Below are 23,900 nucleotides of genomic sequence, written 5' to 3' on the forward strand. Positions count from 1 at the left end.
TGGGATGGCAGCATTAGCTCCGTGCTCTGACACCTTGAGGCAATCAGTCAAGGCATCATGCCACGTTTCTCCATATCTAAGCCAGGATAATATGTCTTCTGCTTCACAAGAATACTGTGAGTGTAAATGTCCCACATTGTGTACAATGTTCAGATACAATGATTAGAGAGGAGAAGGTTAAAAGTCCCATTGGGTTTGCACTGCTCAGGGAGATTAAAGGTTTTGAATGGCTTTTAAGCCAGTTAACGATCTCATTAAAAACTTGACTGCAGTTCTAGTGGGCTGACTTATTAACCACAAGTAAAAACCAGGGCGATTTTAGGCACGCTGCAAATGGACTAACAGTTGAAGTGTTTCTTGCACTTTTAATTTAGGTACACTAATTTCATGGTGTAAATTCAGATTCAATCTCCTGAGCGTGCATCGTACACTTGAGTCATAATTGTTTGTATTCTCAAAGTACAAGGGCTTTCTGACCGATTTGGCTTACCTATAGCACAATATTAGCCTTTAACACAAGGTGTCTTGAACTCAAGCATGGTGTTCCTCTCTGAAGTGTGACTTTTTCCCTCGATAACCCATGTTGCCTGTGAGTTGTTAACGTTGACTCTCAGAACAGACGGGAGGCCAGTGCTCTCATTCGCTCACTGCGTATCGCAGTCCCTACGCGCAGTCCTACTGCCTGCTCGCCTTCGGTGCCGGCAATAGCTACTGCAGGATGCGCTGTGCCCGTTCCTGTTGAACATCCACTCACCAGCCCAGGTGGGGAGGTCACAAAGATGTGGGAATCAGAGGGACAGGACCAGATGATATGGCAAGCTCACATGAAAACCTCTGCGGGAGAAAGGGAATGTGAGCAAATACAGACTCTGCCTCCTGTGTGGATTGTGTCAGAGGTGATGCTTCAAAGTCGGTGCCATCAGTACTCGCTGACCCAGGCAAAAGAAATGTTACTGACGCTTTTTGTCGCTGTTGGTAGGAGCTCAGTGAGTGAAGTCAATGTCATTCTCACAGCCAGACTCACTGACAGGGATTAAAGAAACATGCTACTGGCTGACAAAGTTGCATTGACAGACAAGGTAGTTTAAGTTATCAGATCCAAAAAACAGAGTTCAGACAGATATCATCCTGAGCACATGGGTGCTTGAGAAGGTGTGCAACAGCTTTTCACTGGGTACCTGCTTTTTTACGGAGAAATACCAGTGATGTCTACTCTGCCAAAAGCCGAGTGGGTTCTCAGCTGCGGAGGTGGGATGCAGCTGGAAGGTTGCAATTTCACACCTTCTGCCCAATGCAGGATGTTGAATCTAATTTAAACAAGAAACAATGAGACGTGTCCCTCTAAAGAGAGGTCAGGTCCATGCAAGACAGAGGAAAACAAAAACCTTTATTTTCTTTTGGGGAAGCTTTGCTAAGGTAGCACAGTCTTTATTGGACTTTGCCCTGAGTTTGCAGAGTACCAGCTCAGGCTCCCACTTTTCTCTTGGGGTACATCCTAAAGATCTGAAGTACCTTTGTCACCATGTACCTGAGTACTTTGGTAAGCTCTGGTGATGCTTCCTGACTTACTGAGAAGTAGATGCCACACACACGTGCACGCACACCTGTTTCTCATTTCTTTGTGAAGTTCGTTAAGAGTAGAATAAGACCTTTGCTATTTAAGCCATCTCTGTTAGAATGGCCTGCCTTCCTCTGGGCTGCACTTTGTGTGGCCTGAAAGGTTCTTCCAGCATCAAGGAAGCTGCTTGAGCGTGGCTGATTTTGGCTCGGAAGAGGGCAGCCCCGAGGTGGTCAGCTGGGGCTCCTTACAGACCCTACGCTGGTGGGAGCTTGCAGCAGAGTGGAAAGGTTAGCTTTAGATCTAACCTCTCGTCTTTAGGGTAAAGCAGTGCTGAACTGCTGCTCCTTGCCCCGGGAAGGGAGTGAGGCAGCTAGCCTGCAAGTTCATTTTAGGAATCGTTATTACAGTCTAATATATTCTGACAGGTTTGAGCAAAGAATGACATCAGTGCTCATTTTGTTTTGAACTGTATGATGAGGGACTTGTTCCAGGAGAAATAATGTTTCTCTGACCTCAGACGAATTAAGCTTGTTTTTAAAAATGTAAAATTTGGTTGGTAAACGACTGTAAGAGTCTAGAATATTTCTCTAAATTACAGAGATTATAAATATTAGGAAGAAAAGTGGAAGGATTATAAATATATATATATTATAAATATTAGGAAGAAAAAGAAAACACAAGTTTGAGGTTGTCACTTCTAGTGGCTTCCGAACTCCCTTGGAAGTCATTTTGTAAGGGATTAGCAGAGGGGACGTGTCCCTTTGCCCTGCATGAGGCTTTGACTGCCTCGGGTTCTTTTCAGTAAGCGGGAAAAGCATCCTGAATCCAAAGAAATACTGTGGGGTTTAATAATCCCTGCAGTAAAGCTGAAGTGCACTACTGAGGATAGACGAACTTGACCCAAACCCACTGGAGTCTGGATCTGCAGGCGGTGGCGTAGGGCAGAGCTGAGCCGGCGGGCAAGACTGAATCAGCACATCCACCCCTTGTTATCCTTTGCATCTGGGTGACTAAAGGTCCAGAAATTCAAAAGAGATCGGGAAGCATTTGAAATTCATAGGGCTGGGCAAGCTCAGCCAGACCCATGCTTTGCTGCATGGACTTACTGGCGGCTAGCTATAGGATCTTGACACAAAATTCCCTTCTGCAGGGGATAGACATCTCTGTGCTTGTCTCTTGGTATTTTTAGGATCAAGACCTCCACGTCTCATCATAGTCATTCTCAGATGACGGAGGCATAGGGTCACCGCCTGTGCCTCTTACACAGCAGGGCTCCGTTTTGCCCCAGGAGAATAGATGAAGCCCAAAAGATTGTAGTTTTAGCTAATCATTTGTACAACAGTCAGACCTCATGAACTTTCTAAATGTCATCAAGCTCACTGCAAACTCTTACATTATGAAAATAGCTTAACCTTTATTGTAGAATTTCTACGAGAATAGAAATATATAGAAAGATAGTCTTCAGTGATTTTACATTCTGTTCTATTTAACATTAATCAACATCTGATGCATGACAAATAGGACTGTAAAAAGCGCAATGTTTTATGTAAAAGCATCCGTTCTTTGCATGGCTTTTTGTTCATAGTCAAAAGAAGTAATTACTACTGCTTTTTTTTTCCTCCCCTTCTTTCTCTAAGGATCAATCTGCTTTGCAAATATGGCTATTGCTATGCTTGAACCAGCTTTACCCATCTGGATGATGGAGACCATGTGTTCAAAAAAATGGCAGCTTGGTAAAGTACAGTATATTATTTGCATCTCTATATTTTGGCTAATGACTGTTTCAGTTCTGGTCCTGTTATTGATGGTCTCTTTATATGCTTCAGGGTAGTAATTTTTTTTTACTATCTTCAAATTGTCAGTGTTACACCTGCACAATTGCAAACATTGGTCTGTAAGAAAAATAGGTAGTGGATTGATGTTATTGCAATAGAGGATCCAGTAAGGGGCAACGCTCATTGCAAGGAGAAACAGATGCAGGCAGCCACGGCACTGTGCTTGTCCCGGCTCCTTTGGGAGCCCCAGCAGCACATCTGGCAGTGAGTGTTAGCTGGGGCAGTTGCAAGAGCCAGCCCAGCGTGGCAAAACAATCTGTTTGGGCTTGTTCCCAGAGGGAATCCTTCCTCGTTCCCAGTTTGAGTTGCCAGGAGCCGGCAGCCACAGAAATCTGCAGCAGGTGCACTATGTTTGGTGCAGAGCATGCCCATGCCAACACATACTCCTTCCAGGGCTGCTCCTGGCAATGTGTGGAAGAGGGATGGACTTTACTTAAAATGTAGCCACCAAGGGCGGGAGGAGCATTTTCCCTTGAATCTGACAAGTTTGACACCCTTTCAGTCGTTACTTAGTCATCCCATACAACCGAAGGCAATGGGAGAGCCCCAACTTGTACCACCTTATAACCTGTAACACAGTCTGGGAAACCAGTGTCCACAGGCAAACTGGGAACTTGTGCCAGGTGTCAGATTAGACTAGAGAGTAAAACTGAGGCAGTCACTTTGTCTTTGTGATGAACAAGGGGGAGAAAGCAAAAAGAAAAATGGACTAACTTGCAGTGAGTGTCGAACTGTGTGCGGGAGGTTGATGTGAATCGTCTTGGGTGGGGGGTGCCTGGCCGTCGGGTACTGCACTACATAGTGCTGATCCTCTGTACCGGTCTGACTGATGTTCACCGTTTTAATATTTTGTAGGAAAGAGTTACCGTTACGAACACAACATATATTTGATAATGTTAACAAGTGTTCCGTATTGTGTCATTTCATTAGGGTATTTTTTCAGTATCAATATAAGGCATTTGAAAGAAAAAGAAAAATTCTTCATGAAAATTATGTTCAGCTAGTATCCAACTAATATCCCTACTCCATTTTAATGTAGGTGTCCCTATGCCTTAGAGAAAGCACAAACCTTAGTTCTTAATGCAAACCCAGATCGAGGGTGGCCATAGCTAGCAGTCCTTAATGTGCTGATGTACCTTTGAACATGGTAATGACTGCTAGCCTGTAATATAGCAAAATTAATGCTCAAACTTAGATATTTTAAACCTCATGAAGAAAAAGAAAGATTGTTTATCTACCTCCCTCACTAGAGTTTCATATTACTGGTGCAACGGAAATGAGATTTACAGATCCCTTAGTTGAATAGAGGTTCCTAGAAGGAAAATATCCGTTTTAAATTAAGACTAATTTTACCCCTTAATGATATAAGTAATTGACTCCATTACACTTTGTCTGATTTGACAGCATTAATTGAAGTTTTTAAGCCTCTTAAATTATATCTTGAACTGCAGGGTTTTAAGCAAATGATAATCTTATGCAATTTGGAGATCCAGCTGTTTGAAGCATGATCTGAAGAAGGTATAAAAAACCCCTTGATTTGATCAATTAATGTTACTGTGCATAAAGCTTTTTTAAAATATTACGGTTCTGCTTCAGTATACCACAGCTTACACACCAACCTGCAAGTCTTAGTTAACAAGCCTTTGCAGTATCTTTTTTTACAGTTGTCAAGCTCTGCTATATGTGACCATTTGGTATAAAAAGGTGGCTCCAAGCAGTACCGAAGTAGCTGCGGTTACACAGGTGAAAATGTTTCCCCAGCATCACCATTGTAACCCAGAAGGATTTTAATCACAGGATATTGCTGGGCTAAAAATTACCTCTCGATCTTTTTTTTTTTTTTTTTCTTCTTATGAATATCAGAGAGATAGGAAGGAAGATGGGTAGGCAGGAAATGAGAAAATCTATGTTGCCTTGGTGAAAGATGAGGAGCATATACACTTAAAGGAAATGGTTTGATTGTGCACCGTAATGTCACAGCTGCTTTCTAAATCTGAATTACCTGGTTTAACAAAGACCAAATGGAGGGTTTGTCGTGGCATGCGCTAATTTGTCAGACTTTCCCAGTTTTGTCAGGTTTTCCAGGGTTTTTTTTGCTTAAGAAGATGCAAAATATAACAGGAACAACAGAAAAATACTGTGTCTTATTTCTTCTAAGACCCATTCAACTCCATTCCACAAGGATCCAGCGTTAAGCACAGCCACCCCGTTCCTCTGCCTCTTGGATATTTTTCAAGTCATTTGCAAGTCATTACAGATAATTAGGTTTTTTTAATTTAAACCAATAACTGATTTTTTTTTTAAATTAACTGTAAATATATTGGCTAAATAATTTCAAACCCATGTTAAGGTTTCTTCACCTTTACAGTATTGATATATGCTTGGCTTCAGTCGCTGCATGGCCAAGGACCATATCGCGGCGTTACAAACTCGCCTGCAACGCGAGGCCTCACGGCATTCACAGGTGTGGAGGGGGACCGTGACTTGCAAAGTCCTGCTGTCCCCTCCTCCAGGGAGGGATTCACCCACCCCTGACCGTTCTGGGCTTGCTGCATGTGCTGAGCATACGCTCCATAAGCCCATGCAACCAAGAAAGAGTTGCTTTCCTTGACCTATCCCAAAGCTTATTGTACTTAGATACAAACTTTTTGCTCTTTGTTGTGCCGTCCCCTCTCCCATACCACTTCTTGTAGCCGATGCTGAAAAACTCTTTTCAAAGGCGTCGCATCGCTCCTGCATTTCATAGATGATGTCCTTAGATTTCATGAAAAGGCTGCAGCAAACCGGATATTTCATTTTTTGGGCTGTGCACAAAGACTCTTAGATGCGTTCAAATCAAAATTGCAGTGTCTGGCATTTATTAGTGTCTTCTAACGCTTCACTAAAATCATTGCTGATAAAACATCTCACTCATATTTTTCAGGCGTTGCTTTTCTTCCAGCTAGTATCTCTTATCTCATTGGGACTAATCTTTTTGGGATACTTGCGCACAAAATGGGAAGGTATGCTTAATTTAAAAATACTAATAATCTTCTAAGCTGTCCATGTACCATTTCCAGTGTTTCCCAGGGCAGTTTATTGATGGTGGAAATTATTAAAGTTTGTTCTATAATAGCAAAATCACTTTTTTGAACATGTTACTACTTTGGTTGTGTAACTCGGCACTTCAGACATGACTTTGAAGCATTCAAGATCAGCTCTAACATCTCAGAATCACCTATCTCTGAGTGATGTTTCTTCTTTGATAGGTGGCTTTGTGCTTTACTCGGGATGCTAATCGTGGGAATAAGTATTTTATGCGTAAGTAGAAGATGATGTATTTTTCAAACCATCTAAGTGTTCGTGTGTTCATCGTCAAATATGTGCTTTCCCCATGAGATTTTGCTGAAGTTGCTGCTTTATGATACGTTATTAAACAACCTGTAGTTAATAGGTTCCAGATCAGAGTTTTGAGTGCTTTTAAATTTCAGTGCTTCAATTATTTTGAAGGAAGACTGGCTCTGAAAGGGGGAGGATGATCCTTTTTTTTTGAGCTGTCATTCAACAGTTTATTCTTGCTCGTAACAGTAAGTGTGTCAGTGGTTTAACGGCACAGTTGTCTGAAACAGTAGCCCAGAACAAGGATCAAACTCTAATTTGCACATCTGTACCAAGTGTGCCATAACTACTCTGAGAATTTATCTCAGAAAAAGAAAGCTAACCTCATTAGCATGTGCAGTGTGACTTAATTAACTGCCTGAAATTTCATTTATAGGTACCGTTTGCTAAAAACATTTACGGTCTCATAGCACCAAATTTTGGAGTTGGATTTGCCATTGGTAAGAAAAATTCCGATGACTTCTTGCAGTCTGTTTGTTACGTAAAGATGATTTTATATGAAGTTACATGGAAAATTAGTTTTGTAGCCGTTCTGATCCGACAGTAGTGAAGCCTGAGCTGTGGCCCAAACTGGGAGGTAGAGCAAGAAGGATTAAAGGACGGTGCTCAGGCAGTTTAAACCAGGCTGCTGTTAGACAAGCTGGACTCCGAAGTCTGTCCAGAATTGCTCCATCGTCCTAAACAGATCTTTCAAACTGTCCATGAATTTATACCTTGTTTTCAGGAATGAAGCAATGCACTACCCGAAACCCAGTCTTCCCTGTTGTTCATAGAAAAAAAACCAAAAACCAGGCTTAAATTTTTGTTCATCGATAGGCATGCCCACGCGCGTGTACTCTTTTTCAAGTAATACGTGTGAACTTCGCTTATGCTGGACCACGCAGTCAGGCTGGAGTGGGGGCCGTGGCTTGGATTTTAGCGCTTGGCTGGTCAGCAAATGTTCTGGGGCATCTTCACGCGGGAGGGATGTGTAGTTAGGAAAGACGTTACAGGCGCAACTACAAATCCCGAGTATCTCAGCAGTTTTGTCAGCTGTCTTGTGCTGTTTCTTGCTAGCAATGAAAGTGCGGCTCAAAAGACCTAAAATCACCGTAATAATTTTGATTGACTGGAGGCTAATGAAATCTTTTAGGCCAACAGTAAGTATAAGTTCATACAAAATAATTTTCCCCTAAATGAAAGGTACTTGGCTGGAAATGTGAGGTGGGAGCCTTTGCACAGACAGTTACTGGGAAGCACTTGATAGGCTCTAAGCTCGCATCTCTCTTGTCCTCTGGCAAGTGTCGCATGTGCACATCTATACATGTCCATATGTGACCTCAGACACAGTGAAGACCTTAAAAAGCACAGATAATACAGTCTATTTTAACACAAATCTTTTGCTTATTTAAGAATAAGCATCCTTTTAGTTGCTTTTGCATCCCTTTTTAGCACATAGATGGCCAAGACATTAAAAGAAAAAACCAAAAAAAGGCAGTATTTTCCTGAAATATGTTTCCCTCCCTCACGACCAGGAATGGTGGACTCCTCCATGATGCCAATTATGGGCTACCTCGTAGATCTGCGTCATGTGTCAGTCTATGGCAGCGTGTACGCAATAGCTGACGTTGCTTTTTGCATGGGCTTCGCCATAGGTAAGTCCGGACTTTTCCTGCCTATAACGCACCTGACAGTTAAGAGAAATATCCTACGATGGTAGGTGTGAATCCCAGTGGCGCTCGCGGGCTTTATGACCTGGGGTGGTTATTTTCTACAAGAAATCAGAAGCAGAGGGAAAGGACGCGGGGAATTGTTTGGCATCTGTTCCCCTCTCTGCCGCGATGCCGTGCTCCGCTTCGTTAGCTGTAAGAGGCTTGAAGGCGGCAGGCACTGAACACAAATAAGATATCCCTAGGAAAGAGGTCTTGCAACATTTAAAACTAACACCACAGCTGTGCTTCTAATAGTTTGCGAGGCGAATAACCCCCCACTGAATCCCTGCCTCCTTGAGTGCATGATACAGACGCCCCGGGAGCCCCTAGGAGCATCTCTAATTTCTTCGATGAATGTGGATTATGGAGCCAGAAAGGGTTTATGTTATAATTGCAAACATGTCTTGACATTCCTCAAATCAATTTGTAAAGTGGGAGTTCTGTGTATAAAATTACTGTTGTTTCAAGTGACTGCTGCAAATTTTATGTCTGAGCAGTATTCAGAAAAAGGTTTTTATTTATACAAGGTCCCTCTGCTGGTGGTGCCATTGCGAAGGCCATCGGATTTCCATGGCTCATGACCATTATAGGGATTGTGGATATCCTCTTCGCTCCTCTGTGCTTTTTCCTTCGAAGTCCACCTGCCAAAGAGGAGAAAATGGTAAGCATAACATGGCTTCTTTCTTTTGTTTTGGATTTGGTTGGGGTTTTTTTCAGTGAAACAAATGAGAACTTATTTCTGCATCTTTGCCTCTAACTTCCCCAAAATGGGACCAGCACAGTTTATTTCACCCTCATGCATCACCTTTGGAATGAACTCCCCCTTCTTTGTATGTCCAAGATGTATAAGTAAAAGCTTTTTATTAATTAAGTGTTACAAAGTCACAAATTTGATTATCACGGAACAGGGTCCAGCAGACATTAATCTGCAACAGCATACGCTGTGATGGAGTCAGTATAAAAGGCATTTTTGTTTTCCTTTAAGTGCCAGAAATTTATTGACCAAGTACTCAACGTGTTTCATTCCTTTGTGTCCCCCAACCTGTTTCCTTCATGGTCTTCTACAGTATAGCTTGCACCATATTTTTTCCTCTTCCTTATTCCTCCATGCAGATCACCTGCCCTTACAAATTAATGGCTTCTCTTATTCTATCTGTACCACAGGTATTATCCTGGCTCTTTCTTTTTTAATATAACTTAATTTTCTAGAGCAGTCAGTGCTCCGCAGCCACTCTATGGTGCATAAGAAGAACGGTGCTTGGCCAAATCAGCAATCTTGCCCAGTCCCCTGCGAGCCGCAGTGGGTATCTAGGGACGAGCCTCAGAGCAGGCGAACGTGTTCTGACACATCCCTGAAATTAGGGGCTAAGAGACCCAAGTCAGAAGTGACTGCGATTACAGTCTTTAACAGACTTTTTTCCCCATTTTTCCCCAATGTTCACATTTGCTCTCTGAGTCCATGTAAAAGTCTACTTTCCACAAGACCTGGAGTGAGGCGTTCCCCTGCTTATTCCATGAATTCTGCCCCAGGACACCCATGGATGTGCCTGCGGGAACGTTTCACTCCTTCCCTCCTATTGCTCACTGTTTGCCTAGCCTGTCACCTCAGAAAAAAAAAAAAAAAAAAAAAAAGATTCCTGCTTTGCTTTTGGTAGTCCTTTTCCTTCATTTCCCCTCCCACACCATTCTCCTCTCTCCCTTCCTTTCCCATTTCTGTACCTCAGTTTGCCCTTTCATATATGTCCTTTACCTGCTCCTCTACTCTGCTGTTGCAAGACTCGCTGTTCCTATAGATTTATACTGGATCAGGTTCAAAAGCCCTCTTACTGCAGGAGGGCACCCATGGCTTTATTCACTAGTTTTCCTCTGCTCAGCAAGAAGATGGGAAGCTCCTGAAGGAATGACACGGCAGTGCAATCCCTGTTGTGATCCCAGGGCTGGGAAAGTCCCGGAAAGCAAGTACCAATCTTTGCTGCAGCATCTGTCACCATCTGTAGGTCTAGCCCACCCAGCACTTCATCCTTGCTCATACTGAACAAGGTTGACTTGGGCATTAAAATGTAGTTGCTAGTTGTTTATTTGGCTGAAAAGAAAATGTAATTTTGCACAGCCATGGTCTCACTATGCAGCGCCACATCTCTGCAAGGTAAGGACAGAACCTGCCGCGTACGCTGCTCACGCTGGCATGAGCAGAACAGAAGGTGGAAAAATGAATCTTCCTGAAATAGTGGCGTATGTGAGGCCAGAGACCTTTTGTTTTCCACATATTTGGACTGCAGAATCCCACAGATTTCCAGTTAATCCCTTCTCATGACCTTTGTAGACTGCACTGATTTATTTTTCTTTTTAAGACACTGACTAAGGCTGAGGAACAGAAAGGGGAAAAAAAAAAGAGGGCTGCTGTCGTTTGCTAGAGATACGAAGTTTGTTGTGGGCTTTGCTGGTCACTGACAGGGTTTCACGAGTAACATGGTAATCACTGAAGGGAGAGGATCTCTCCACGTGGCCTAAACACCTTCCACAGTGTCTGTTCCCCCCAACATAAATTTAAATGCAAAGTGTCTCCTATTCCCAAAGTGGCTTGTGTCAGCGAACTCACGTGCCATTTATTCTGGGTTTGAAAAGAGTCAAAAGGAGGGGCCCTATTTTGTTCTCTTTGCATAATTAATAAAAAACCAAACTTAATCCCACTCAACATGAAATAAGTTATACAACTGCTCTGAGTACAGACTCTGATTGTCCTAGGAAAAATTCATCCTGAAGGATGTAATATTGTAGCTGGCCCCTAGCGATGATAATCACTTAGCTTGCCATGGGTGCAGTGTTGCAGTATTTGGACACCGCTCCCAGCAGAGCCCAGTGATGCTGCTCTGGAGCTCTACGGAAAGGGGTGGGAAAAGAAAAGCTGGTAAGGGAGACTCAGCTTGAGGCAGTAGGACTCCTCTTCCTCATTCATCCAGCTTTTAATAGATAGAGATTAAATATAGGAGAGGTAAGTTACGGTAACTGGAGAGCAGGTAGATGTATTTCAATTTACTACAGGGGCTGAAATACTGGTTCCACAAAGGTAATAGAAACTTGCTGGTGATGTCTTTAGGGCCAAGATCCCACCTCACACAGACCTATGGACTCAATTTACTGTAATTGAGATCCGTTTGGGTTCTGCTTTGATGGAGGACAGGTGAATCCCTGAATGGTGGCTGCAGCTGGATGGCTGAGTGGTGGAGTCGGCCACAGACCTCAGCTGGATGCTGAGCAGAAACGCTAATACTCACACTCTTGTTTTCTTTCAGGCAATACTCATGGATCACAACTGTCCTGTTAAAACAAAAATGTATACTCAGAACAACATCCAGTCCTACCCCATAGGCGATGAAGAAGAAGAATATGAAAGTGATGAGTAACATGAAAAGCCATATAACGTATTTTGGTGTACAAAATGCAGTGTTTCACGTGAAACATCTCATCCAGAAATAGGTTTTAGTTTTACTGTACATTTAATAGTGAAATGGTCAAAAAACCAAAGGTATATTATTCATCACCCATGGTTATAAAGCAGACTGCTAACTGCCTTATAAGGGGGGGGAAAAGCTTTTACAGAGGATTTGTATAGTGTTAATCTTTATTTTGTGTATTTAATTTTATTGAATATTACACTATATTTTTGATTAAATGTGTAGTATAAATCTGTATAAATGTGAATTTTAACTTTGTTTTTTAAAGTCAACACATCAACACACAATATTTCATATTTTATTTGGAGTCATAAGTTATGGCAAGAGCTTGGGTCTTTCTTATCTAATTGGAAGGGGAAAAAAAAAGCAAAGCTCAAAGAAAGCCCATCCACTTTGCATCCTTTTACGTTGTACCTTTGTAAGTACCTTGAGAGGAGCTGAAGGCTGGAATTCAGACTGTAGACATGGCTATGACTTTTTTTGATCAACTTTAGATCGTACATTAGTAAAATAAAAGGCACAACTTCTTGGCCAATTTCAAAAATGAGCTCTATCTGAACCACTCATGGAATGTTGGGGAAAACAGTATTTTAAACAAATGAGTGTGTTGCTATTAGTACTATTTAATGAAGTTGTAATTAGCCAACAAGTTGTGCAATATGAAGCCCCCAACCAACCACACACCACCGTGGGTAAAGAAGTAGGGATGAATGTGCACTGCTCCTTTCCCTTAAAGGGAATAAGAACAGCATGAAGATACTTCTTATATTTCTATCTTTTATTTTTAACATATCTCAACTTTATGTTAGCTGCACCTTAAGTGGCTGGTTAAGAAAAGCTGCAGTATCACAGTATTTAGTCTTCGCATGTACTGAAAATAAGCCGGTAACTTAAGCAGGTCAAACAAAAAACCTATTTTACATGCATTTGCGTACACATTTAGAAATTCAATACACATTTTTCAAAATATGAAGTTAAAATATCAACTTGTCTAACAGTAATAAAAAAGACCAGTTTGTTGCCAATATCTCTTAACATTTGCGGGCACAGTCTAATACAGGAAAAGCACTGTACTAGGCAGTCCCTATCTGCACTGAGAAAAATCAGACGTTTAAAGAAAGCATTTTAAAACAATCCCAATATCCTTATCAACCGTGGTGTATCTTTTCATTTGTAAAATTAAAATCTTTATGTGCCTTCTTTCATGTAACTGCAGATGTTTTATGTACTACAGCATAGAGACTATGTTTACATATAGTTTTGTAAAGTGTATATACTATAGTCAGAAAATATGAAAAATATAGTGGATCAAACTTCAAGTATTGCTTTGTCAATAATTATGCATTCAGACTGCATTAAAATGAAGTTATCTAAAAGAAGTTCATGATCTATTGTAATAAGGTAAAAATAGTAATAAAAAAAAAAGAATCCCCCTCATGATTTGCCTTATGCGTTGTGGTTTACTGTATACTAGGGGGGGGAAAAGCCAGTAAATATTTCAGGTCATGGGAAAGCACTCCTCATTTCTAGTTTGTTTGTATTGAGGACAAGTATTTTTACTCCAGGTCATAAATACATGCAGCTCCAGTCTGTTATGTGGCTGCTGGTCTGAGATTTAACTTTTGGGAAATAGAGAAGGCCAAAATGTGCAGTACCAGGGCACACCCCTGTACATGCTGCCAGAACAGGGTGTTTAAGTAAGGGTGAAGAGTCTGAGGAAACATCGTAAGAGGCTTAAATGATGTGAAACACCAAGCAATATTGTCCTATAGTTGATTTGAAAATCCACTTACAGATTTTATAGTGGTATATTTTCTGTTGCACTCTTTTGAATATATAACAGATGGAAATCCTTCCTTCAAAGCAGAAGGTGTTTGGAGACAGACATTAATACAGCATAAACCAAGATTCTGCAGTATGTTGAGTACTTCACTGCCACTGAATAAGTAAAAATTGCACGTATCGACAATTATTTACAGTAGGTTCAGATTTTAATGTTGTAGATCATTTGGATACTTGAAACTTTGCCCCAAGAGAAGTTATTTTACTTAGCTTCACTGAACTCTTTCGGTCAACATCAAATTGTTAATCCAATTAAATTTGAAACTAATATACAAATGTTAGAATTCTAAATTATTACACAACATGTTCATTTATTTGCCAGCTGATTAACCAATGTATTGCTTAAATACACAAGCAACTTATACGTAAAGTAAGCACAGGCTTACTTCGTGGCTTGGTTTTTTACTTTTGAGCAGATCAAAATTAACGAAGAGTTCACATTAATCTGCAACACAAAAGGAGTATGAGAAGGAAGCCCAAGGACAGATTAATTGATCATACTCCTCTTCTGCAGGGGCCTTACAGGCCAGCATCTTACCATGGTTTGCTCAGTTGTCCCACAGCTCAGACCCACGCAGCTCAGTCTGACTCCCCTATGCTCTTGCTCCGCTCCTGCTCCACCAGAAGTTAGAGGACGACAGAGTTAAGTGCCACGCAGACACCCATGTTTGGGCTCTCTACACCACCTTTTTCCCCCCAAAAAAGACATCTAGCAGTTGTTCTATATTTTGGATTTTCTGTGCCATGGAGGAACAAGTAATCAAACACGGACCCTTTTTGCTGACAGTCAGGAAATAACTTTAGTCAGAGAAAATACACAAAAAAAATTTGGAAAATTTGGGTTCTTTCATATTTTGTATATTTTTACCTGTGTCACTTTAAGTGTGAAGAAGTCACTTGGTTCATTTGCTCCCACGCCTTAGTTCTCCCCCGTAGTTGTAAACTTCTATGCATGTTTTATTTCAAATTTGAGGGAAAAAACCCAAGGATAAGGAATTATAAGGAAAAACTGATTAGATAAAAAAAGGCTACTAAACCAGTAAGGATTTGTTTAGTTATCCATTAACATTTTCTGAAGGACAAGGCAATTTTGCTTGGACAATTTGTTCTCCTAACATGCCTCTGGTGGTAGTCACTATCACCAATAATTGAATGGCAATATTATTTGAGCAGTACTTGGAGGTCTTAAAAAAACCCCACAAACATCCTTAGCATTTTGTAAGATTCTCTAGGTATACAAAGAATCAACTGGAATCACCATTTCGAAAGAAATCTATGTCTACTATTAAACTGTGAAGAATAAAAATAAATGCATGCAAATAGAATGCCAATTAATCCAGCAACCAGTAGTTTTATTAATGCAAAATTTATATTTTTCTCCCAAAGATCTTTCCTTTAAGTAGTGGCTTTAGATGATAAACTACTGCAATACAAATGTTTAAAAAAAAAAAAATATTAACACAATGCAAAGAAGTTGATAATTTAGCAAAACTATTTTATTAAAGCTTATTCTCATGATAAAATAATAGCCAACAAAATCATATTAGGCAGATCGTCTGCAAATGTGTGTAGCTGCCACCTATTCAGATATCATTAAGTCAAGATATTCTTGTTTTCTGTGGTATTCTTTATTTTCAGCTATTTACAGTGAAGCATGAAGCAAAGATTACATCAGGAATGTAGTATTACAATTTTACCCTCGAGATTCAACGCTTATTGTTATTAATGCCAGATAGGAATTTATGTTTTCCTTCTTATCACTAAAATACAACTATTTTGCCCTTTTCCCATTCAGTATATTTAAAAATATTGCACTACGTTTAATTTATCTCTTACAATCATCATTAGCAATACTATACGAGGAAAACTGTATCCAGCTTTTCTTACCCACTGTATTACACAAGTCAATTTAAAACCTTGAATGCATTTTTTAAATCAGTATTCGCATTGTTTTCACAGCTCCTTCATGTGTACCAGGGTTTAAATGAAGTACTTGCATATATTTGAAAACCTCTGTAATAGTCCGTAAGAGCAAACACTGATGGAGATTGAATGCAGATCACCACCAATGGTAAGCCACTGAGAAAATGGAGTGAGGAAGTCCTAATATGCATCTCAAGCAAGTATAGGTTAGATAACTTCTAGTCAATAAGGGAAGCTAATTTTGTGCAGTTATTTGCTGAAGCTTAATTTTAGAAGTGTGTCACATGCCTATTTTAGCATGGATAGTGTTTTCCATACATCAACTAAGTAAGTATCAACTGCCCAGAACTCTCAAAAAAGTGCAAGTAGTTGCATGAGTGGAAGTAACCGTTTTGTTTAGAAGTACAAGTATGCTTTTCCATCTATGAAAACCATTGCTTCTTAATTTTGCCCATCACAAAATAAACTGAGAAACAAATTTAATGGAGAGGTACATTACAGACTGCCTGAAAATTTAAATGAGTTATTTTATCATCTTAGACTCAACTGCATTTCCACAAAGGCATTTTTTTTCCTACTACCAGTGATAATGATACCAGTACGTAACACGGTACATAAAATAAAGATGATATTTTATACGGCATTTCTATACACAGAAGATGAAACAAAGCCATGTTTACAGGAAATAAATAAGAACAACAGCCTTAGCCAGGTGATGCTAAGATCCACAGTTTACACATAGCACAAGACCAGAAAGTTCTTTTCAAAAGCTGCTGGCTGCAATTCTTCCTCATCTCTACTGGTCTCACTTATTTTATTTTGACTCAATTAAAAATGTTATACACACTACAAGACATTTTTCTGACAAAGGTGATCCTCCTGCTCAGACTCTCAGTCTCTTCTGAGAAGCTGAATGCAACTTACCACTACATGATTACTCAAAAGTGTTGAGAGAGAACACATTTAGCTATTTTGTAAAGTATTTTGTACCTTAAGCTTTCTGAAATGACAAGATAGTGTCTGCAGCAAAATATTAATTTTTTAAAAATTACTTAAACCGTCATTACATGCTTTTTCATAGAATGCAATGAAACCTCCAACTCTTGAGAAGAACAATTTTCCTTTATCAGGTTATCAGATAATACAACAACATTTAAATATATAATTTTGTTCTGGAAGGCAACCAGCCTCTTATCTCAAAAATATTCCCAATTAAATGAGATACTGGTATGTACTTCGATATCTAGTATAATTCAATCAGGATACTTAGCCCAAAGTTCTAAGGAGGATTTTTTTTAAGCATAGCATTACTCTATTTCATGTTAATTACAAACTATGGAAAGTTCTCGTATTTAACAAAAATAGGAGAAACAAATTATATGCAATGTTAACTTTAGTAAATATTAATTACAGACAAAATGCAAGACCTTTTGTTTGCTTTCATGATACGTTTGGCAAAAATAACTGTGATCAACATTTTAAAGCCTGGTCCCTCAGTGACTTCTGTGTCAGTCATCAGCTTAGGCATGCAACAAGCTTATAATTTTTTCATCATACAATGGAAACTAAACATTTTCAAAATCCTGCCAGTTTCCTGTTGAAAACACTAGCTCAAAAAAAAAAAAGGGGGGGGGGCAGGGGGGAAGTAATACATTAAGGACACCACACACATTAAAGTGAAATGGTAAGGTTACATAATTAGAAAAAATAAAAATAAGTTATTAAAAATAAATTTCCAATATAAACCCCCAAATGTAGTTTTAACCAGCCAGTTTAACAAAATGATGGTGCTGTAGCTGGAGAAGAACCATTATTAGCCATACTCTTACACAGGCAAATAACTGTGGAGAAGCAGGACATGTACATTATACCAGTGTTTTAATTTGATTTGTGTGTGTTTCTAATTAAGTGCAAAGTATTCTTTTAGTCCATTCCTTCAAAGGCTAAACATGTAAATATCAGTCTACTGATTGAGGTGGATCAACTGGTTCTTCCACTATGATGTTGAATGTTGGCGCCTCTGTCAGATTGACATCTTCGTTATCCATTTCTTCTGCTACGCTGGGTTCCTCTGAATCTTTAATCAGTCTTTTGGACTGCCGCTCTAATGACATGTTCTCCAAAGACTCTATATCCTCAATGCCTGCTCTGTAGTGGATCATCAGCAGCGTAAGGGCCTGCAGTCTTTCACCCGACTTAGCCAGCGCAGCAGAAATCAAGGCTTTTTTCCTTGCATCGGTTGTCTCTTTTTCTTCTTTAACAAGTGAATTATTATTTTCCAGCTCCTGGTCTATTTCATTCTGCAGCTTATCCAACATAAATTCTAATTTCTGAAAACGCTCCTCTGTGGGTAAACTTCTGTAGAGATCACGTCCAATTTCTTTAACGGCAATGAAGACACTGTCATCTAGACCACCCTCCTTTCGGACCAACTTTATCCCAGTGCCTGCTGCACGTTTTGAAGGACTGCTTGGCCCACTGATTTCAGTATCGCTACTCTCATTATCAGAAGTATTTGGTGTGTGCTTTGGCGAAGGTTCTACCACCTCTGTTCCTTGCTCAGAAAGGCGAGCTTTGGGGACTTGACGGAGGTTTAACAAACGGGTGCTTGTATTGATGATATGCCTGGTCAAACCTGTAGTTCTGTTAACAGATTTAGATTCTGAATCAACACGAGAGGGAGCTTGGGGAGCTTCCTGTCCTTCTGCTCTACAACCTCCCACAGTTCGATCAAGTCGCTTTTCAGCTCCTACACAAAAGGGTGTCTCAGTTAGACATTTTTCTTGACATTTTTTATGGCAAACATAAGCACAGAGCATGCACTGTGAAGCCGCTTTAGTCCATACTTTCTTTTTGCAATAATCACACCAAGTTGGATTCTGAAACTGAGTATCTTGAAAGTTATGCTTGTTCTCTGTAAGAACAATTTGTCCCAAGTAAGGATCTTCTTTCTGAAGTGCCCGAGCTTCTTCTTCCAAGTGACATTCCCTTTCTTTCTCCAGGAGTAAATTTGAATCATCTATTTCACCTTCTTTTAAATACTTGAAATGTAAAGTTACATCGCCATAACAAAATTTTTCATTGAACCCCTTATGGGTTGTCAAATTCCGCAATGCTGTTCTAGTGACTGCTGCTTTAGGTGTAGGAGCATCCAGTTTAAATGTTCTAATATATTCCATTGAGGATGTAGCTATACAATCTAAAGCAATTTCTTCAAGTTTTATGCTTGCATATCCTAAGCAGATAAAACCACCTGCTTTGAAAGGGTCTCTGCACCACAGTGCAACATTAAGGTACTTATGGTATCCTTCTACTTCAAATAGACAGGAGGATGTTCTCGTCCTTGGCCATCGGCCTTGCCGGGTTTTATAAGGAACTTCTGGCGATTCCCATGTTTGATGATCATCTCCAATATCTTTGTAATTACGTGAATTTTCTGAAAGTCCATCTTTTAATGTATCTTGTTTTGGTGCTGTTATTACTTTTGATACCGTTGGGTCTTCTATTTGATCATTATTCTTTACTACCTTCTCTGTACATTTATCTCCGTTATTTGTAGGTGGAGGTGGCCTCTCTGGTTTTTCAGAAGATACACCTCCAGTTTCTAACAGATTTTGAGTTTCACCAGTAGGCAAAATGAGCTTGCTTTGTGGCCTGGGTGGCACAGGAGGCTTAGTACTGGATCCTTGTGATTGTTTACCTGATTGCTGTGATGCATCTGAACCCTCATTAGTTTTGGGTGTTGCCACTTTAGCTCCATCTTTTTGTTGCGTTTTTGATGTTGTCTGGTAACTTCCTAAATGTAGTTTTCGATTCAGAATTGGAGATATAGTTCCAAGTGGTTTAGCAGCAAGTATTACTACTGAGCGTTTGGGACTCGGAGTTGTTGGCATATCTTCTTTTTGGTCAGGTGATTCACAAGCTAAGTCCTCAAATTCTGAATCAAAATCTCTGTTATCAACATCAGCTGATAAACTAGCTTGGTCATCTTCTGGCTGTGTCAAGAAAGCAGTGTCTTCCAATTGTCCAAATCCATCCTGCAGTGCTGAACCATGCTGATTATACCCAACAGGCCTTTCATAAAAGACTAAAACTCTGTCCCCAGCCTGTCTAATAAGCTTCAACACTTGGACAGTTGATGTGATTTTAACACCTATTAAAAAAAGACAGATATTGTTAAATTTTAATTATTATAACAATCTAAATAGTCAACAAACATGTTGAGATCTTTAATAGTGGTAATAATACTGTTTGCTCACTAACAGAGGAAGTCAATTATGACAGAAGAGATTGAAATGTAACAGATGGATCCTTTCCATTTTATTCATATAAATGCATCACTTCAGGAGCTGGAAAAGATATGAACATAAATACTCCATTTTGGTGTTTGTTATTAATGCTGTAATCTTATACAGTAGTGGTGATTTTATATGCTAACATTTTTAACCTTGGTCTTACTAAGTTTGGACTTTTCAGCGGCAGGCATTTAACAAAGGATTCAAAAGAGATGGGTATCTTTAAATACAGTTATAATTAAAACAGAAGCAGGCTAACAAAGAAAATAGTTCCAATATGTTAACAAAATATAGGCATGATGCTACATTCTCAGCGTGGCTGAACAATGAACTGAATCATCTTTCTCATCACCTCGAATACTGTGTTCAATTTTGGGCCCCTCACTAGAGGAAGGACATTGAGGTGCTGAAGCATGTCCAGAGAAGGGCAACGAAGCTGGTGAAGGGTCTGGAGCACAAGTCTTATGAGGAGCGGCTGAGGGAACTGGGGCTGTTTAGTCTGGAGAAGAGGAGGCTGAGGGGAGACTTTATCATGCTCTACAACTACCTGAAAGGAGGTTGTAGCAAGGTGGATGTTGGTCTCTTCTCCCAAGTAACTAGCGATAGGACGAGAGGAAACGGCCTCGAGTTGCGCCAGGGGAGGTTTAGATTGGACATTAGGAAAAACTTCTTTACTGAAAGAGTGGTCAGGCCTTGGAACAGGCTGCCCAGGGAAGCAGTGGAGTCACCATCCCTGGAGGCGCTTAGGGACATGGTTTAGTGGGCATGGTGGTGTTGGGTTGATGGTTGGACTCGATTATCCTAGAGGTCTTTTCCAACCTTAATGATTCTATGAAAATATCAGAACTTTCAGAGCCATTTGACAGTATCTCCAGCCTATGGTAAGATTCAACAAATTACACGCAAACTAAATCATCTTAATGAGTACACAGGCCAAGTAAAGTCATGCAGGGGGTCATGTAAAAATGACTTTTCCCTTGTTCTAGAGCAATCATCAATTGCCTGTTCGAAGCAACTCAAAACCCTTTTAAATCACTGGAGCAATGCAATGGGGATTTAGGCAGTACCTAATCACAGTAACTCGTTGTAGTGCTTAAGCTCTGGTCTGTAAAATCTGTCAGGTAAAAACTTAAAATTAATGCGACTGTGCTAGCAGGGAGTTTAAGTAGTTCATGTCGTAAATGTATAAAGTTCTATCTTCATAGTATTTTACCACACTAATTCTTCTATAGTATCTTAATGTCTTAGCAGAACCAAATATAAAGTTACTTTACCTCTTATTTATACAGTTAATGTTTGGAGAAGAAACGTGTGTGCTGTCACATGCAGGCATACCTGGGATACTATGTATAGCTCAATTATGCAGTTCTTTCTGCATTTCTTTCTGTACCAAGGACATGATGGAGATAATCTCCAAATTCACAATATAACCCTAACAGAATGTCTTTTACCATTTTCAGTTTACATTCTATTTCATCAGTGGTGCCCTCACTTATTTCTAAAATGTTATTAATATACAGTAATATTCCCACTCCTTTTCAGTCTTTATAAATCCCTGCATAGTATACAAATCCCAACAACTTTATACTAAGCTACATATGATTCCTATTCCATAATGTTTTATTTAGTCCCACAACATCCAGTAAAATAGAAAACATTGCATTATTTCTTAACGATCATAAACAGGTTCCTATCTGCTCCTTCCACTAAGTTGATTAGCCACTGTTCTTGTTAATGGTTTATTTATCCTTCTGTCCACTGCCATATTCTGTAGGTTCCTCACAATTATCAAGTTTTAAGCCAAAAGATTTCCAGTATCAGTTTCTGATTATGTTTTATGATTATGATCTAGTTCTCTGTAGGTGACGGGGTCCATATAAAACAGAAATATTCAAGCTATATCTGTAGATGGTCTAATTTAAAATTGTGGAATATAAACTAGTATCAATCCACTTCATAATGCCCAGGGATTTCAACAAAATCTTTATTAAAAAAACAAAACCACAGTGCCCTCCCCGCGCAAAGGTCAAGGGTAACTTTTGCCTCAACGCAGCACTTACCTGCCAGTTACAAGTTGGCCAAAGTCTTCAAATACGAGAACTTCAGAATAGATTTCTAAATAATACTTAGGCTCCTACATGTCAGAGCTGACAAAAATTGATACTAAAAGTACAAAAACACTATCTAATACTCAGCAGATCTTCTTGGGTCATTTTGACATTTCAGGCAATTACTCTGTTAGTCAAAAATATGTTTATACTACTTGTTCAATACTCTATTTAGTACCTTTAGATTCAAAGCTGAGTATGCAGGCCTAAGATGTAAAATGTTATCGTTTTCTTTGTAGACTAAGCACATTTTATAACATCACTGGAAGAAACTAAGTAGCAAACCTCACAGCATCCCTATTAGAGCAGTTAGAACCTATTTACATTAAAATGTTTATTCAACTTTATTTTGGCTTTTACCTAGCAAAAAGTAAATAAATATGCAAGAAAACAAATCAAGTGAATGATAACCTTAAGTGGCCATAAATGTTATTTTTTATTATGAGTGCCAGGCATAACAGTAACTATTGAGAAAGGCAGTCTAGTTGAACTGTATGCAGCCATATCCTCCCAGTTTGCAAGACAACACTTATTTTGAAAGCTGACATATTACTCACTGCCAATTGCTAGAAGTCTGTCTCCCCTCTGTAGATCAGCAGCTGCAGCAGGTGAGTTTGGAGTTACAGTTTCAATGACAACATGCCCTGCATCTTCCTCCTTGGACTGCACAAGCCGGAGCGTGAGCCCAACACTTTGCAGGTTCCCTTTCACTAGTTCTGCCTAGAGAGAAAGAATTTAAAAGTTAAGAGTAATGTCGATTAAGTTGACTGCAAGGATTCATGGTTACTAATGATGGTTTAAATAAAACCATACAACTGATATTAATAAAAAAATTACATTAGGACATCCATTGACTTCTTTAAGCAGATTATCACATAATAGATTAACTGTCTGCCAATCCAGTTTACACCTTTGGAGAAAGATGGAACCAGATGTCACCAGTTCTGAAGAGCTAAATATGCCAAAACTAGAGAGCAGTGGAAGGAATTGTCAGCAAAATAAATATATACATAAAAATAAGTGTATGTGTGTACACATCTGCTCAATAGTTTATATACAATTAATAACAATACTGAGCTAACCTATGCAAATACAAATCAGCAGAAAAAGGCAATACATGGCTCATCTTCACAAAAAGCCCCAGTCCTAACAAAAGCTACAACTAAACACAACCTCATCATCCATTTTATTGGGAAGAAGTTTTATTAAAAGGAGCCAATCAATCACCAATCTAGGTATCACTTTGAATATACCATATTTGTGTTAAAAAACCTGTTAATGTGAGTAGCTCTTCAGTAGTCTATACAAAAATGTGTTTAGAGTGAGAAAACTATTATGTACTTAGACATTGCTAAAGCATATTTAGAACAAATCTAAATTAACAATAGCCTAAGAAGTTTCTTCAAAGACTCAGAACCCTTCCCTCATATTTATCTTGCAAGATAAATACTAGATAAAATTTAACTCAATAATCTCAAATATCTTATTCTTAAAAAAAAAAAAAGACTGAGGTGCAATCTCTGTAGTAGAGTTTCATCCCACACTCACGCACACATCTCTTATAATTTGGAAGTCCCCATCGAAGAATATATCTAGGTAGTGGTTAATTGTTTACATACCTCAGTGTCTGAGATATTTGACAACTTTTTTCTTAATAAAGACTGTCCTTAATGAATTTTAAAATATACTTTTTTTTTTCCTCCTAAAGCACATTCCTTCTGCACTGTTTCAAATGACTGTCTACTATCATTTCACCAAAGTATATTCTGTCTATTTGAAAGGGGAACTCATAGTCTATGTTTCAGCTCCAAG

The 23,900-nt window shown here is 39.4% G+C and overlaps 2 protein-coding genes across 2 annotated transcripts in view; one reads left to right on the forward strand and one right to left on the reverse strand.

Moving 5' to 3' along the window:
* SLC18A2 (solute carrier family 18 (vesicular monoamine transporter), member 2) overlaps positions 1-11,869 on the forward strand; it is a 29,713-nt gene extending 17,844 nt beyond the window's left edge. Inside the window, exons 9-15 of the mRNA XM_009574980.1 lie at positions 3,199-3,294; positions 6,320-6,398; positions 6,645-6,696; positions 7,151-7,214; positions 8,289-8,408; positions 8,993-9,126; positions 11,759-11,869. Coding sequence (XP_009573275.1) covers positions 3,199-3,294; positions 6,320-6,398; positions 6,645-6,696; positions 7,151-7,214; positions 8,289-8,408; positions 8,993-9,126; positions 11,759-11,869 — 656 coding nt within the window. The remainder of the gene's footprint in view (positions 1-3,198; positions 3,295-6,319; positions 6,399-6,644; positions 6,697-7,150; positions 7,215-8,288; positions 8,409-8,992; positions 9,127-11,758) is intronic.
* A 5,774-nt stretch (positions 11,870-17,643) lies between these two features.
* PDZD8 (PDZ domain containing 8) lies at positions 17,644-22,808 on the reverse strand (the record flags this gene model as incomplete). The annotated part of the gene is made up of 2 exons (XM_009574981.1): positions 17,644-19,838; positions 22,646-22,808. Coding segments are annotated over 2 exons (2,358 nt in total), but the record flags the coding sequence as incomplete, so codon positions are not given.
* Positions 22,809-23,900: the final 1,092 nt, after the last annotated feature.

Source organism: Fulmarus glacialis, unplaced genomic scaffold (assembly GCF_000690835.1).
Source record: "Fulmarus glacialis isolate BGI_N327 unplaced genomic scaffold, ASM69083v1 scaffold40723, whole genome shotgun sequence".
Classification (NCBI taxonomy): domain Eukaryota; kingdom Metazoa; phylum Chordata; class Aves; order Procellariiformes; family Procellariidae; genus Fulmarus; species Fulmarus glacialis.